This window comes from Nycticebus coucang, chromosome 9 (genome assembly GCF_027406575.1).
Source record: "Nycticebus coucang isolate mNycCou1 chromosome 9, mNycCou1.pri, whole genome shotgun sequence".
NCBI lineage: Eukaryota > Metazoa > Chordata > Mammalia > Primates > Lorisidae > Nycticebus > Nycticebus coucang.
In genome coordinates, this window is record NC_069788.1 from 14926848 (window position 1) to 14944436 (window position 17589).

General features: G+C 38.1%; 1 protein-coding gene across 2 annotated transcripts in view; it reads right to left on the bottom strand.

Annotated features, from left to right (window-relative positions):
* Positions 1–200: 200 nt before the first annotated feature.
* Positions 201–17589, bottom strand: part of ADGRB3 (adhesion G protein-coupled receptor B3) — a 738597-nt gene continuing 721208 nt past the window's right edge. For both annotated transcript variants that reach the window (XM_053603066.1, XM_053603067.1), the window contains 2 exons: positions 7366–7470; positions 201–1005 (listed from right to left, as the gene is read on the bottom strand). In XM_053603066.1, the coding sequence (XP_053459041.1) occupies positions 817–1005; positions 7366–7470 (294 nt within the window). In that variant the 3' untranslated portion in view covers positions 201–816. The remainder of the gene's footprint in view (positions 1006–7365; positions 7471–17589) is intronic.

A 17589-nucleotide genomic window follows, 5' to 3' on the forward strand; every position in this document is an offset into this window, starting at 1 on the left:
TCCAAAGGGTGTTTGAGTAGAAAATACAGAAGCATGATACAAACCTGTTATTACATTTGAGAAATCATTAGCCTCTAAGGAGTCATAATGGTATGCTATTAAAACCGTGAATACATTTTCAGTATCCATATTGAAAAAAAAATCTTTATAAATATGTAAATTTCTGTTCAACAAATCCAAAATAAAATGCACTAAAAAACTGATATGTAGACAAAAGTTTATTTACACCATACAACATTTTAAATATTTTATACACAGCTGCAGCAGAGAAAGCTACTCCGAGCTTTCCAGATAAAACTGCAATAATAAAGATGTGAAATATATTATTCATATAAAAGTGAGATTATTACTTTATTGCATTTAAAGCAATGAAGAATGTAGCTCAACAAACATTCATTTAATGACAAAAACTTTGCTTTTATATTATAAAGTAAAAAGTGTAGTAATGGCCAAACAGACTGTTATAAACTTTAAAAACTGCATAAATATATACATTGTGCTTCATGGTGAAGTTTTTTGAAAACTAAACCATATGAAGCAGTTACAACATGAATCGTTGCTTGAGGTTTATCTATAAAGATTACCTTACAAATCCATTCCACGGGTACTTACAACACAGGATGGTCAGAATGTACACCTGGTCGTCCTTCCACTAGCCTGACCAGTGAGAAGTTACCTTATGAGAACACCACTGACATTTGTCACACTGAGGTCCTGACAGGGTCGTCACACTGTCCAGATAGAAATGTTAGGCTTCTCAAGTCTTAAGTGTCAGTGCAATATTTTTTTTTTCTTCCACCTCAGTGCATGATTTTGTTAAACTTCTGTTTGAAAGTCACCCTCCTGCACATCCAGAGGCAGATTCAGACACTTCTCCCACTCCGCTGGCCTCAGTTCCAAAGCATCCTTTGCCTCTGTATCTAAGACATTGATTGTGGTATAATGTTGGTATTCACTGGGGTTTTTGAAAGTGTCCCATGGATTCTTGTTTGGTGCTGGATTTTCCTGTTGTGAAGGGAGGGGAGGAGAGTTATTTATTTGATATTTGAATTTTCCAGCGAGAGAGCATATTCACAACTTTAATCCAGTCTATATGATTCAGAGATGATTTGAAATGACGGCCAGCTGCAAGAAATGGCTGATTTCAGTTTTCTTTCATTGAACAAACTGATGAGAACCTTCTCTAAGTTAGCCTACAATTTTCTAGGACTCTAAGGAAGTGAACAGCGCTATGGAAGGCAAAGTAGAGGAGCTTGTGGGTGGAGCATCTTGTGAAATATCAGCAAGGCTACATGCTCATGTAGGAATAAGAGCTAAGTCACCACTGTGATTAAACATAGTAAAAGCTATGTTTGTGAACATTTTGAATGGGGTAAACAATTTAAATATTGTGAACATTTTGAATGGGGTAAACAATTTAGAGATATTTACTGGGGCGTATTATTTAATAATAGAAACAATTATCCAAACTTACAGTATTGTATAAAAATAATTTTAGATTAGTATCTTTGCTTAATATTCTCAAAAAATTTTACTTTAGGGAATATTGAAATGTCACTATAGGCCCCTGTTAGTGATTTTTTTTTTTTTTTTGCTGTGCAATACTTAGATTCATTAGTAATCATTATTCACGAGAGAAAATTTAACTGTTTCTCTAAATAACTTTCAACTTTTAATTTTATCCCCCCCCCCACATCTATCAAGCTTTGAGGCTTTCCTCTTGAAAATATCTATCTTTTAATTTCCGTTAGCTCTTGATTTCTTTTATTCAAGATTATTAAAGTAGTTTTAAAGGCCTAACATTATAATTTTATTTTCATTTTTCAGTATAGAATTTAGTGAGAGTACGGTAGTTGTTTAATGTGTCTTTCCAACTCCCAAAATCTGGCCATTTTCTCAAATGGAACATCAAATAGGTGCTCGAATTATGATCTGAGTCCACTCTGTACATTAAACATCGTCTTAAGTTATGGGTAAGAAAGAAAGGTACTCTCTAGATACACATACAAGTAAGCCACATGCAGTGGTGTGCACTGTGGTCCCAGCTACTCAGGGGGCAGAGGAGGAGGATCCCTTGAGCTCCGGAGTTTGAGACCAGCTTGGGCAACATAGTGAGACCCTGGTGCAAAAAAATAATGCTTATCATAACTAAACATTAAAATACTAAAATCCTCAATGCACTAGATGTTTTGGCAGTTATTAGCCTTACTCACGGGCAACACAAGGAAAAATCAGCTAATAGCAAAGATTTGATGAAAAGTTAACTTTCAGGATATGTACAAGGGATTAATTCTGCTTTAGTCTAATATCCTAAAGCAGGCATCCTCAAACTTTTTAAACAGGGGGCCCTCAGACCACTGGAGGGCCAGACTATAGTTTAAAAAAAAAAACTATGAACAAATTTCTATGCACACTGCACATATCTTATTTTGAAGTAGAAAAACAAAACGGGAACAAATACAATGACACCGCCTCAAGTGGCCCACCGGCCACAGTTTGAGGACCCCCGTCCTAAAGTATCATGAAGCATAGTCTTTTTTTTTTTTTAACTTTATTTATTTATTTATTGCAGTTTTTGGCCGGGGCTGGGTTCGAACCTGCCACCTGTGGTATATGGAGCCAGCGCCCTACTCCTTTGAGCCACAGGCACCGCCCCATGAAGCAGAGTTTTATTGCCCTTGCTCGCCTGTCTTTTCTTTCTTCCTTCCTTCCCTCTCTGCCTCTTTTCAACCAGTATTTATTTATTAGCTGCTCTGTGCCAGACATGACATCATTTACATACAAGGGAGGATAAGGTGACAGATCAAATATGGAAATGCAGCACGGTCCACCAGGGAACTTGGGGTTTAAAGCCTGATGCACCCAACTCAAAACACTAGTCTGTCCACCTCACATGAAAGTGACCTTGAGCAATTTACCACCTCATATGAAAGTGACCTTGAGCAATTTACCACCTCATATGAAAGTGACCTTGAGCAATTTACCACCTCATATGAAAGTGACCTTGAGCAATTTACTTACGTTTTCTGAACCTCAACTTGAGTATTTGCTAAACAGAAATATATTTTGTATTTTGTGTCAAAGGACTTGGCAGAATGCATGAATCAGTACCTACCTGGTGGGGTTTGAAAATGTTAAAAAATGTAGGACTGCTTAGAATAATACCTGGAGAACTTCATAAATGCTCACTATATAGTAATCATACTTATTATGGAAGGTGGTTATAGTTAAATGGAGGCATAAACGATATTTCTATCTATGATCCAGAAAAAGTGCTATGAAAATTCAGAGGCAGGTAGAGAGAAGGCATTTTTTTTTTTTTTTAAGGGAAGCACATAGCACTCTCTGACAACAGTGACATTAGGGCTGGCTTAGAAGGATGGGCGTGGCCATGAAAATATGTGTGATTGAAGGTTTGGTGGCTGAGCAGGAGCACTAGGAAGTAAAAAAATCCACAGAGGATGGAGATGGGAAAACTGTGAGAACATTGACCTATTTATTTCTGTTGGCATAAAAAGGAAGGGCAGAAACAAGCCAGAACATGAGGGGTTTCGAAGGCCAGGCTACTCCACTTGGAATTTATTTTGTATGCAATTGATAATCACTGAGCATTTGGGGGAAATATGGTGCCTTGACTCGTCAGTCATCAACTGATAAGCTCACTGGTGTGAGTTCTGCTGAGTCAGTATGTCAAGTGGACTTACCGTATCTTAGACAAGGTCTTCCTGGGTCTACAGGAGCTGTCTGGGAATTTTTAGTTTAACAAAAAGTCCAATTAGTTCAACCCTGAAATAATTCAAAGTATGTAAAGTGATAGCTTATTTGCTTGGAAAATAGAAGCTCCCTTGTGTTTGGAACAGGTATATGTTTTTCCTTCTATGTTGCAAAGGTCAAGCACTGTGGATACATGAACTAAAATGGCTAATCTCAAGCTTTGTCAGAATATCTATAGTCTAATTCCAAAGCGTATTATTATCAGTAATGACCTATTGAATTTCTGAGAAGTCCTACTAGTGATTAATACATTAATTCACTACGTTGGCTTTCTTATTGATTGTTTTTGGCATCCCAAGGCACTCCCAGGTGAACTGGGATTCTCACCTTTGTTCACAAATGCACGGACACCCTTTAATTCAGAGGCTTAGGCTGCTTCAGTGGTAAAGAACGACTGCACCCAGAAGTTAGAGTGGGAATAAGGTCTGTAGGGAGTGAGGATGGGGGCTGGCAGTCAGGGCATGGTGCCAGGAGCTACTCATTTTCCTGTGTTTTGGGCATGCCACGAGGGAACTTTACAGACTGTCATATAGAAAAGTGTAACATTTTCAATGGTCTGAGTGAATGGTGAACCATGGGACAGCCCAGAGGGATCACTGAAGCAGTTAGGGAGAAGAGCAGGTACCAGAAAAGGCTTCAATGGAGGCCTGTATCTTATGATAAACAACTCAACTGGAGCTAGTGTGAGTTCCTCAATTTATGCAGCTGTTTTCTGTTTGTTTGTTTCATTTTTGAGTTTGAGTATGGAATACAGGAGACGCAGTTAAACTGAAGCATGTTTGTTAGAGGCCCAATAATTATAAATTTAATATAAGCCAACATGCGCAAAGCTTCCAAAAATGCTAATTTGATCTGAAGCTGAATTGGTAGAAATAGAATGTTAGATGAATATGAGAATTCAGAACCATCCAAGATAGGGCAGGGCTGTCTGAGCCTTTCCCATAGTTGACGGGTGCAGGGACACGCTGGCTGTGCATTGTGGATAAGTCCCTCTCTCTCTCCTTCTTACATACATCCTTTTTTGTTCTTACTCTTCCCTTTCTTCATCCTTCCCTTCCTCTCTTCTTTCTTTCCTTCTTCCAACCTACCAATACTTGGGAACAAAGTAAAAGAGCGTATGTTTATTCTAAAAGAGCAAGAATTTGGAGAAACTACTTGGGGGGAAGAGATCTTGACTGCGAATGGCTGTGAGACACATTCAAAGTAAATAGCTTCTTTTCTGGAGATCATTGAACTGTGCCTTTTCTTAGTTTGATTTAAATACTGGAAGCAGGGAAATGCACTAAATAGTCTTTTCATTTCCCTTTGATTCCCCCAAATCTATTTTTCTACATAATTATCATCATTTGCAGTTCTAGGCAGGTGTTGTGAGTTAGAAGCACAGAAAAAAAAAAAAAAAGAAAGAAAAAACCTTTTATTGGAGATTTTAAAAAAGTCTTTCTCCATCCAATTATGTAATTTTTCATTACCAATGTGCCACTACAAATTATGTGACTGAATTGAAGATAATGAACTCACTCACATGTTAATTATTAATCAAAACTGAATAAGGAACTTCCCCCCCATTCTTAGATATTTAGGATAATAGTCAAGAAACAATGAAAATTCTACCTTCCCCACTCCTAACCTTCCAAATGGTAAATATTTATAAATCTCCTCTAGAAAAGGCATACTGCTGCAGAGAAGTGGGGTAATTAGTAGTCTATTTTGGTTGTCAGGAAACTGAGATACAGATATTTGCACTATTAATGATTTAATATTCAGACTATACAAGGGGAAATTATAATCATTTTATAGCAGTCAGCGAGCTGTATCTGTTACATAAGCCTTTTAGATTTGTAAATATAACCCTTTCCTTTTATAAAAAACAAATGAAGTTTCTTCAATTTATTTCAATGTTAGCTTTCAATATTCCAAAATGAATAGCTAATGTGTTTAGGGCAAATCTCAATGGTGTAATTCTCGTTTGCTAGCTAGCTGAAAATTGATGGCTCAATATTAGGAGGAGCAGATAAGAAAGAACCACTGACGATGTATGAAATATCTTCTATATGCCTGGCCTTGTGCTGGTGATGACAAATAATATGTGATCCCTGTGTTAAGGAGCAAAGTAAATTGACACGAACATGAAGTATTTAGAGACCAAGTCAAAGTGTACAGTATTCCTTAAAACAGTCAACAAATACAGATTAAATTATCATAGGCATTCAGTAAGTCAGCAGCAGGCATTTGCTGATAACGTATGGCGACCGGCGTTGTCCTAGTGCTGAGAAAAAGAAAAGAAAAACAGAGGGATACATTCAATTCTTGCTCTAATGTCAAAGCTAACGTTACAATCAGGAAACTAAGACTCATAAACCAAACAGGAAAGAATCACCAGATGTGGAGGGTGATCAGACACCTTTTTGTACTGTAGAGAAAAGAAATATATATATATATATATGTCTGGAAAAGAAGGAGAGCCATCCAAGGTCTGCAAACAATAGGAAGCAAAGAACATACCAGACTCGGAGTGAAAGACGGCAGTCCCAGCCCTATGTCTGTTTCCTAATCTATCAAGTGTCCTACTTAACTATTGAAACTTGTTAGAATTGAGGGGACCGTGTAGTAACTACTGTTTTCTATTTAGTAATTGAGGTTTATAGAAACCTGAGTTTGGTGACTTGCTCAAGATCAGCTAGTTCCTGCTTGAGCTTTTGATCAGTATACTCATTTCTAGAGCCCCGGTCCAGTGCTCCTACAAATAATTACACAGCCTTCTATGAAGCTGTGACTGTGCCATGCATACAGGAACTGCACAATGTTATTTTATTTGATGAAGCCCTATGTCAAGATTGCAGGAGTGCATGTGAAGAAGAAGAGAAAATTGATAATCACTGACCAAAGTCCCCCAGGTTGATGTATGTACCAAAATTCTTACCACAACACAAGTGCAAATTGATGGCTCCTGGTTGCATGTATATCTCATGTATATAAGTTAATTATATTTTATGCCCTTAGAATGTCAAGCATTAAATAAAAATGAAAAAATCAGCCAACTATTTGAATTTTTCTATAAACTGAATTTGAACTCCAATGATAAAATGGCCAGAGAAAGCAAACTAATTCTAATGAGCGTGTATAAATAATGAGATTTGAAATATGAATATAATGCTGAACGGTTCTGTCATTCCTAATTAGTCTTTTATTTTATTTATTTTTTTGTAGAGATAGAGTCTCACTTTGTCACCCTCGGTAGAGTGCCATGACGTCAAATGACTCACAGCAACCTCCAGCTCCTGGGCTTACGCGATTCTCCTGCCTCAGCCTCCTGAGTACCTGGGACTACAGGCGCCCGCCACAACACCCAGCTATTTTTTTGTTGCAGTTTGGCCCTCTACCCTTGGTATATGGGGCCAGTGCCCCACTGAGCCACATGCGCCGCCCCTTAATTAGTCTTTTAGTAGTCTTTTCAAAGTACATTTTAGGGGCTTATTGTCTTTTTCTAGATATGCCAGTCTTGAGCTCCCAAGGTGAGCAGCAGCTTGTGGAGGGCAGGGTGAATACCCGACCCGGCGCATCTTCCAGCCTGATGGAGCCCCCCATACTCACCAGACTGCTTGTATTTGGTATATCCCGAAATCTGTCCAGAGTTTGAAATTTCTGATTTAGTTCCTGAAACAGTTCCATGTGCCTCTTCCTTGTATGCATGACCTTCTGCAAAAAATAAATAAATAAATAAAAAAGAATAAGATGGCTGTCATTCCTATTTTGTTTTATGTTTTTATAAAAAGAGATTTAATATTTTTGCCTTAATGATAAGAAAAGTCAAGTTTGGCAGGAACCGGGAGGTTCCAAAAGATGCCACAAATATGAATGATGGCACCAAATCTTGGTCTCAAGTTCAGCCCCTCTGAAACATGAATAATCAGCCTTATAGGCCTTTTCTTCTGCTTATGAAATTACCAAGAAATAGGTCTGTCTTACGGGTGCATTAAAAGTGCAGCAGTCATTCCTATGTAAGATTTTCATCATTCAGAAGTTAAATCTGTTTTACAAAAATTGTTATCATATTTTTAAAATGTTTAAAAAATTTGGACTTGTAAGGCATGTTGAGTGTCTGATGTCTGTCATGGGAAATATTACTTTTTAATGTTTTATTTCCATAAACACTAAAATCCTAGCTGGCTGTACTAAAGGGGGAACAGAATCCCAGGCCCTGCCATTAAGGCTGACTCAAAAGCACTAAAGTGTCTGAAATATATGTAGGATCTAAAATCTTGCATTTTCACATGAATCATGATTGAGCTTCCCAGAAAGAAAATCTGACCCACAGGTTTCATATATTTGTTTACAAGATGGCCCAGATTCTTAACAATTACGGTTCCAGAGCATAAATTATGTGGTTGATGTGCTTTGAAAATACTAGATACAAATATATTAATGCTCTTCATCTCTGCTTACACTCTTTTCTCTCAGCTTCATCATAACTCAACAAATGGAGGCATAAATCAAAATGACCTTGGGGAGTGGTATCATGGGCTGAATCTTTTTTCAATTACAGAGCCCCAAAGAGCCTGGACAAAGAAAATTTAGATGCTGATTTCTTTGTACCTACAAGTCTTGTTTTAGAGGAAAACATGTCTTCCTCAATTTTGACTTTTAAAAGTTAAAAATCAATATTTTGGTGATTCTTCTAGATTATATCTTAATGCTTGTGTAAGATTTTGCAGTATTTTTTAAGATAGGCTTCATTACTGACCGTTTGCTCTTGTGGTTTGCATAGGTATATTACATGCTGGCCTAAGATACGATCTGAATATTTGGTCTATTGTTTTAAGCACCAGATATTTTCAAAAGTAGGGATTTGTTTTAAGAAAGAAATGTCTTTGGGGGAAGATTTATAATGCCTAAGTAATGCCTAATTTCTTTTAAGAAGACCCTTGTACAGAAACACTTGAACTCCTTGAGGAAAACGTAAAAGGCAAAAGAGAAATACAAATTGAATCTTTAACTTGTTAAAAAAGCCTTTCTGCCAAACGTGGTGGCTCACGCCCATAATCCTAGCACTCCAGGAGGCCAAGGCAAGAGGATAGCTTGAGCTCACGAGTTCGAGACTAGCCTCAGCAAGAGCAAGACACCTGTCTCTATTAAAAAACAGAAAAATTAGTTGGCAGGTGCCTATAGTCCCAGGTACTTGGTAAGCTGAGGCAGAAGAATTGTTTGAATCCAGGAATTTGAGGTTGCTATGAGCTTGGCTGACATCATGGCATTCTAGCCTGGGCAACAGAGATTCTACTTCAAAAAAAAAAAAAAGTCTTTTATTTTCTATGCACACTTTAATTTTCTATATTTAGTGACTATGCATCCAGACAATATATCGCTTAGCTAGTTTCTTCTAGTTTCACCAGACTTTTTTCATGTGGGCATATTCTGTCATTTTAAGCCTTGCAATAACCAAGGCTTTGCTCCTCTAGTTCTGGTAGCTGGCTGTCGAAGAAGTCAGGTGGTTGAGGAAAAGAACATGGCAACACTTCTTACGATAGGGACATGAAACATAGCAAGCAATTACAGAGCGATTAACTTCTCATCGATTTTGGGCAAAGTACACAAAATAGATTTGCAGGATTTACAGAGAAATACCAGGCAAACATAATTTGGCTACTGAAGGGTGGTGGAGCTTATGAGAGGGAGGATTTGCATAAGCAACTCCATGGAGGGATTCTGAGGACCACATAGTTGGCAAACATAACATAGTACATTGCGTCCTTGGGGAGACAAACTGTTCCATACACTACCAGGTCCCAATGTACTGATTAAAGTATGGGTTTGTATCATAAGGAATACATCTTGCAAAAATCTATTGCAAATACAAGACTGGCTCTGTCTCTAGTTTACAAAGTGTGTTTTTCATAGGAAGGAACTTTACTACATAGTTATTTTTTTCTGCGGGTGGTAGGAGTGATGTCACACTGCTGACATTTCTCTAGGGATGTGCGTTCCATCCTTTAATACATATTTATGAGCATCACATATAGTGCTAGGTAATGGGGTAAAAATAGTGCACAAAGTCTTGGTTGAGTTCTCCCCTCTTGTAGCTTGAAGTCTAATGAAGGACAAAGGCATTAATCACGTCATAACGCATATAAATGTAAATTTTAACTGTGATAAAACATGTGGTGCCATTGTAGGAGTAAATGATAGAAGAATTTTATAAGAAATACCCAAGTGAGGCAATCCTCACGTCTTGACATACTCATATTTAATTTGAACATTCTCACACTGGGTTATTCCCATGATCCTCTATTCTGTCTTTTCAATTTTCTAGAATTCAGAGGATTTCCAGGTCAAGTTTTGATTCTATGCTTGAATCCCTTCTCCTCAAAAGAGATCTTTCCTTTCCAAAAACAAGAAACTAATCCTCTTCTAAGATAGTTGATACCAAAAGCACAGTGGTCCTATGAGCATCTGATGATTCTATCAGCACAGTCTCTTTTCATCTTTTGTCTTGTGAGAGCATTTTTACTTTGCTTTGGGGAGTTAGACCTTCCCATGTTGCTAGAAACATTACTCTGGGTTTCACTGTTCCCTGGTTAAGACATGGATTATTCTACATCCTTCCAATGAAGTTTTCTTCCGTTCATTAGTAAAAGACACTTCATTTCTTGCAACCAAATATGTCTACTAGATAAAGCATGTTTACAAAGCAAGCCAAATGGCAAATCTGTCCTGTGAAAAAGAAGATACATGGACTGATTCTAAGTTTTCTGATCATTTCTGATTAAGAGCAATACCTTGTTCTGAACTAGATGAATTTTAAGGGGTTAGATTGTTGGGATATTCTAAAAATATGCAAGAAAAATGTAAAGTTTTTATATAAAGTTTTAAATATAAAATATAAAATATATAGTTTTCATCAATATATATGACCAAAAAGCATTTGAAATGTTCTATATAGGATCATGAACATCATTCTGAATAATAAAGCTCAGGGCCCCTGAAGTGAATATGGAAGCAAATGAAAAATCTGGATGCTGAAATATGGGGCCCTTCCTACCTAGCAACATTAATTGCAGATACATCCTCATGCCAGATAATCATTGTAAATTGAAACTGCCACCTTGGTACTTCCAGAAATCACTATAGCAATGATGGTCTGGCATTCTGGCGGAAGTCACCATATGAGAGCCGCCATTGACAGCTCACATCTCTGTCATGAACTCTGTTTGATTTTCTGTGCATGATTCCTGCTTGTTCAGAGACTCAAGTAGATTTTCTAGTCTACAAAAGAGGAAGGTCCCTCCCACTGATAAGAATACCAGCTTAGAATACAGTGAACACTGGAGGGTTTACAATTCAACATTCTGGGATAAAAACTTGGCTATGGTTTTAGTTTTCACAAGTCCTAAAGGCTTCTCCTTATTTATTTTCTTGTATGAGTATTTATTTGCAGCACGATACCTTGGAAGGTCTTAACTATTTGACTAGAAGTTTTCATGCTTATAAATCTTATCGGTCCATTTCAATGGCTGCTTTTATATGTTCACTGGCCTCAGGATTTACCTGCTTACCTTTTTCTTTCTTTTATAACTTAAACATGCTGTTTTCTAAAAAAAATTGACTTCTGTGAAAAGCTCAATTTAGAACTTCATTTTTAAAAATCATGTAATGGTGATAAAAGTCTAACACATGTGGATTTTCTGTTAAATAACCAAAGGTATATCCCCATCGACAATATGCACACAATTCAGTTTCCTTTAGTTGCAAATATTATAGGCATCTTTGCCAACAATAAGTGCCTGGTATTGTTCCCTTGCGTTCAGATTACTCTCATTGAACATTTTTGAAGCTGCAAATCAACTCCCATCCTAAGAGACCGCCAACCTAAGTGCATGAGAGAGATACAATACTGTCCTGAGTAGCTTACTCCATAGGACTCTTTTCTTTCAGTTTATACTTCTTTAAGTCAAAAGTCAGTCTTTGTAACTCTTTAATTTTTGATATTAGAAAAAAATGACAAATTACAAAGCACATTCCTTATATTTCAGATGTTTGAGAAAAATGAAGACAAAAATCAAACTGTGTGTCTCGGGCGCCTACTATCTCCCAACAGCTCTCTTAGACCCTTTCAGTGCTTGGAACATGCCAAGTCTGATAGCTCTGGATCTGGAAAAGCTTACATTAAGATCTCAGTTCCATCACTGTCAAGTTGTGTGATCCGACGCACAAAACTCAATTGTCTTTTAGCCCCAGTTTCAGCAATCAGACTTACCTTGCAAGGTTAATTTGGAGACTTAAAAAAGAATATTATGCACTTATCACTGGACCACACAGATAGGAGCCACTTAAGAAATGGCAGCCATTATCATCTTTCTTAATCCTCACAACAACCCAGGGAGGCAGGAGCCATTATCTCCATTTTACTGATTAAGAAACTGAAGCTGGAGGAGGCTAAGTAGTTCCCCAAGCTCTCACACGTGGTGAGCATTCTGTCATTCCTCCTGAATCCTGCCTCCTGCTCTGTTGTGCCTCAGAGATTCAGGGACCATCCTCCTTTACACTTCCTGATTTGCGATTACTTCTTACTCAGAAGGAAAATGAGACCAAACAACCCCGGAAGGGTTAGGTGCTCTTGGCAGTGAGCCCATCAACTCTTCAGGTCCTGACTGCAGTGAGCTCTGTAAGGGTGGGTCCTCACATCTCGCCTCTGAGCACGTCCCGGGCAGGGACTTTTCATCTTTGTGTCCTCACTCCTGGCACAGTGTCCGACATTCAGCAGTCGCTCAATAAATGTGTGCTGAACAAAGTAAATGAATGTGACAGCATAGGTATACAGCCAGGGAAGGTAAGTATTTTCTTCTTCTTCAAAAAGGTTTCTTCACTCTCTCTTTTTAACAGCCCCATCAGGAGCTCTACCTCCCCATCTGATTCTGTTATGTTCCCTTCTTTTTCATACAAATGGAAAGGCCCTCTAGGTAGGCTTTACCCTGTAACTTTAAAGGATAGGGCCTAGAAATCATGTGCTGATAGAATTATAAACCTGTTGGCCTGAATTCACTTTTCCAGCCTTTGGAATTTATCCACCTGAACTGCCTTGTCCACACCCACTAGGATAAACCTGTGGGTATTTTTATTCTTCACTGCTTGGCATGTGAGTTCTATGACACCGTCTTCCCCATCCTAAGGGTCATGGTGAACACTGCTACAAAACACAGGCTAACAGCTGAAAACCGTAACATGTTAATTTAATCAGAGATTTACAGGACACGCGAGCCTTCAATACCAAGACCCCCAAATCAAAGGCAAACCAAACCATCCATTTTTATGCTTAGATTTGATGAAGAGTAGATAGTTGTGTGGAAATGTGACAGGACAAAAAGAGAAAGATCTAACAGTAAAAAACTGACTGGGAAAACCTAACAAGGCCTGAGTATGCAGATTCTTCTCAGCTTCTTTGCCAGCATTTCTCCCTCCTGAGTCTGGGGCAGGGCCCAGCTGGAATGAGGGGTTTACGTCGTACTATATTGCACAAGGCTATGTCAGAGAACTTTTTTATGGCTGGCTCTTAGACAGAAAGGCAGGGGAAGGTCTTATGACTTGCTGGTGGCAATAGAAGTTCTAGTTTCCAGGGCCATTTTGGGGAAGAGGCATTCTAGTTTTTATGACTTGCTTCGGGGGAGAATGTGAGGTGATAGGAGAACAGGAGAATGTCAGAGAGATTTTTGTTCTAAGGCTGCTTCTGAAGCCTTTCAATATCCAGTAATTCAAATTACTCAATGGTCCAAAGCACTGTACTTTGGGGTATCATTTTCTGAACCTCAACATTCCTCTCTCCAAAGTGGGTTGTGCAATACTAGCCTTGGGTGAATATCAAAGGTCATATAATGAGGCAATGCAGAAGCAGGGATTAAGCTTAATTCTTAACGCTTCATTGTGAGAGGGGAAGGATTTACGTGGCTTTCCTTGGCCAAAGTCCCAGTGTGTCCATAAGACAGAATATGTAGCAAATGAACAATGCCTGACATTATGGTGCCTATGTTTCAAATATGTTTTTATTTGAATAAACACGTTGCTGTCCCTTAAAAGAAACAAAAGGGTCTACAAAATCCAAAGTTGCATATTTTTTATTTTGCCAGTCTTAATCAGAGACATACTTGCTATAAATGCATAATTTTTCAACAGTTTAAGTACCATAGAGAAGATGGATATAGTCTAGGACTGAACTGCTCAGCTTTTCATCCCAAAGTACTCCAGTTATCTACTGAAGTTCACTTATTTCTGGGGGTGAGGGAAAAGGCCGGAAGGGACCTGACATAAACTTTACCTTCAGTGTCAAGTTCATCTGTGTTTTTGTAATGATATTGAGTTACTATAAAATATTTTATTTTACTTGACTATGTTTCTCTCAGTTTAGAAAAGGAACACTTCTACACTGCTGGTGGGAATGCAAATTAATACATTCCTTTTGGAAAGATGTTTGGAGAACACTTAGAGATCTAAAAATAGATCTGCCATTCAATCCTATAATTCCTCTACTAGGTTTATACCCAGAAGACCAAAAATCACATTATAACAAAGATATTTGTACCAGAATGTTTATTGCAGCCCAATTCATCATTGCTAAGTCATGGAAAGAGCCCAAGTGCCCATCAATCCACGAATGGATTAATAAATTGTGGTATATGTACACCATGGAATATTATGCAGCCTTATAGAAAGATGGAGACTTTACCTCTTTCATGTTTACATGGATGGAGCTGGAACATATTTTACTTAGTAAAATATCTCAAGAATGGAAGAAAAAGTATCCAATGTACTCAGCCCTACTATGAAACCAAGTTATAGCTTTCATGTGAAAGCCATAACCCAATTATAGCCCAAGAATGTGGGGAAAGGGGATAGGGAGCGGAGTGGAGGGAGAGGGTAAATGGTGGGACCACACCACTGTGCATCTTACAAGGGTACATGTGAAACTTAGAATATGTAGAATATAAATGTCTTAACACAATAACTAAGTGGGTGCCGTGAAGGCTATGTTAACCAGTATGATGAAAATATTTCAGATTGTATATAAAACCAGCACATTGTACCCCACAATTGCATTAATGTACACAGCTATGATTTAATAAAAAAAAAAATTCAAGCCCCCATGACGATGGGCCATGATGATCCTGATCTTTTGTCCTCTAGCCACCATTGCTGCCGCTCAGTGAGAGAAACACAAATTTAGTGCATCTGTGGAGCTCACTGGAGACTTCAGAGAAATATCCTAAACTGTTTTCAAAAGGCCACATCATTTGCATGAAAGAATGTAATACAGCTTATCTCTATGGTTTTGGAAGAGGAGATAAAAAATAAATATCTTTCTCTCCATATATTTTTAACATGGAGTTGATATTATTACCTACTACAGTTTTGGAGTGGGTGTCTGTAATTGTGTTCCTAGGAATTGCTTGAGCCAAAGCTCAACCTGAGACAGACAAATGAAACAACCTGCTTCATTTCCAGTGTAAGACCTTCTGAGGTGATGTGTGCTTAAAGTATTAAAATGGAATTCACCTTGACTGGATTTGAGTTTTGTTCCTGGGACTAGTCCCAACCCAGGCTCCGAATTAGTCATCTTTTTTCTGATCCTTTATTCAGGTAAGGACCAAATTCTATAGGTTCTGCCTCTGTGGTTTCCCTTCACTGCCCCCTTTTCCTACTGCCTCCAGGAAGGGGGCCTTTAGTTACTAGACTAGCCGCACCTGAATGGTTTTCCAACATCGTTTTCCACACTACTACAAGCTGTTCTGTTACTGACATATTCAGCTTTCTAAAGCCCAGATCATAGCAAATGCTTCCTCACTGAAAAGAAAAACCAAAATAAGAACAAACAAAACAAACTCTTACTAGCTTTTAGTAGCAAACTGTAGGGGAACCTGAGCCCTGACCTTTAGCATAAGACTTGCTTGGGAGACCTGGAGAATCACGAGAACAGCATCTGAATTTTGTGTGCAGGAGATCAGAAAACTGGTCTCCAAGAGAAAAAATGTACATGTGGGGTGTGGAACTAACAGTTACGGTAAAGATTCTCTGGATTCCAAAGGTCCCCTGATGCTGGTGGCAGAGGTTGTGCTCAAGGTCTGCAGTTTTCCAAAAACAAAGGTGGAGACGTTCTATCTGCCCTTCTCCATATCCTTCCTAGTTAGTGCTAATGACGGACAAACAGCTTTTGTCTACTTCTGACCATTTTGTGTTAATAAATATCAATGCTGAGGTTTACTTGGGGTCACCTGGTGACCCCAAACCCCTTTGACAAACTAGGTAAAAACTCCTCCTGGACTACAAGACATGGTTTCTAAATAACCCCCTCTGTATGTTTTTTATTTTTTATTCCATTAATCCCTGTTTAAGTAAATTCTGACTTCTAATTTCTTGAGGGTGTCCTGAATTTCCCAATGTCTTTGCCTTTCCCTCCTCCTGGAATTTCTACTTGCCATTTTTCTTCCTCCTTGGATTGTATCTGACCTGGATATCTTTGACGTCTAATGTGGTTGTATTTGAAGTATCACCTCTAAGGTTGCCCATTTTCTATACCGCCTCTGCCTTAACTCGAGTACAGTGCCCAATAACTTTTTGTTAAAACAAAACTGGATGGAAAAATAATTTAATTTTCATTTGTTCATTTCAAAAAATTATTGAACACTTACTGTGTACCTGGGCCTCTACTGAGAGATGGGCATATAAATTCAAAAGGGCATTTAGTCACAGAACATAAAAATATCACTACAGTATTTTCTGTATACTTTCCAAAAAGCAAGAATTAGGGCTTCTCCAGTTTATAAATGATCAACCCTTTGCTCTATTTGTTCTAGAAATATCCTGGAGATGGGCTTTTCCTTAGGTACGACATTAGCCCCAAGAATTTTAGGGCTATAAGAATTGACAGGCTACTGTTATCATGTATTAACTCTGACAATTGTGGCAGGCTTGAAGCTTAAAGAGATGATGCTTTCAGGAGTCCGGGGATCGGACTGTGAGCGGCCAAATGGCTAAGCTGGCCATCATATGGCAAAGCCTACAGGGGGGGAAGGATCTTAGGGAACTTGACATGAATTTGATTAACCCAGCCGGAATTAAAAGAGGGGGGCAACTTGGACTCTTCCTCAAGGTGCACCCACAAAAATACAAATAGATTGTATTAAAATTCATCAACACTTAAATCTGCAAATAATTTTTCTGAACCAAATCCATGTGATATGTGCCACATACCTGTATTTGCGCATGGCCCTAAGGAGGATAACATTCAGGGGTTTGTAAAGAAAAAATAATGCCTTAAAGTTTTTTTCCTCCAAATTTTGACAACCTTAGTAATCATGTAATACCAAAGAGTTAAGGGAAGAAAATGCCCCAGGTTCTTTTGCTGCAGCTTCTCTATCAGCAAATGTTTTGTAAACAGTACGGTTTTATGTGTGGAATACTAAGCATAGAAAGACATAGCAGCTCCAGGAATCTGCTACCAGTTGCCATAGAGAATAGTCAAAAAAATAAATGAATAGTTTTCCTAAAGCTGCAAATGATACAGGATGATTAGATTTCTTTCCAGCGCTTGTGATTACATAACTTTAGTTTGTTGCACTAAGGCTCAATTTTACATCTAGGTTTTTACTACGTTTGATGACTAGTGGGTTAATTCCCATCTCCTTTCTTTTGTAAGAACAGAACAATTTATTGGTTTCAGACAAAAAAAAATATGTAGTATGATCCTCTATTTTTGCCTACCCAAAGAATTAATGTAAATAATTAAAATATCTCTGTTCCTTAAATGGCAGTAAAAAATCTAAAGGTGAAGGA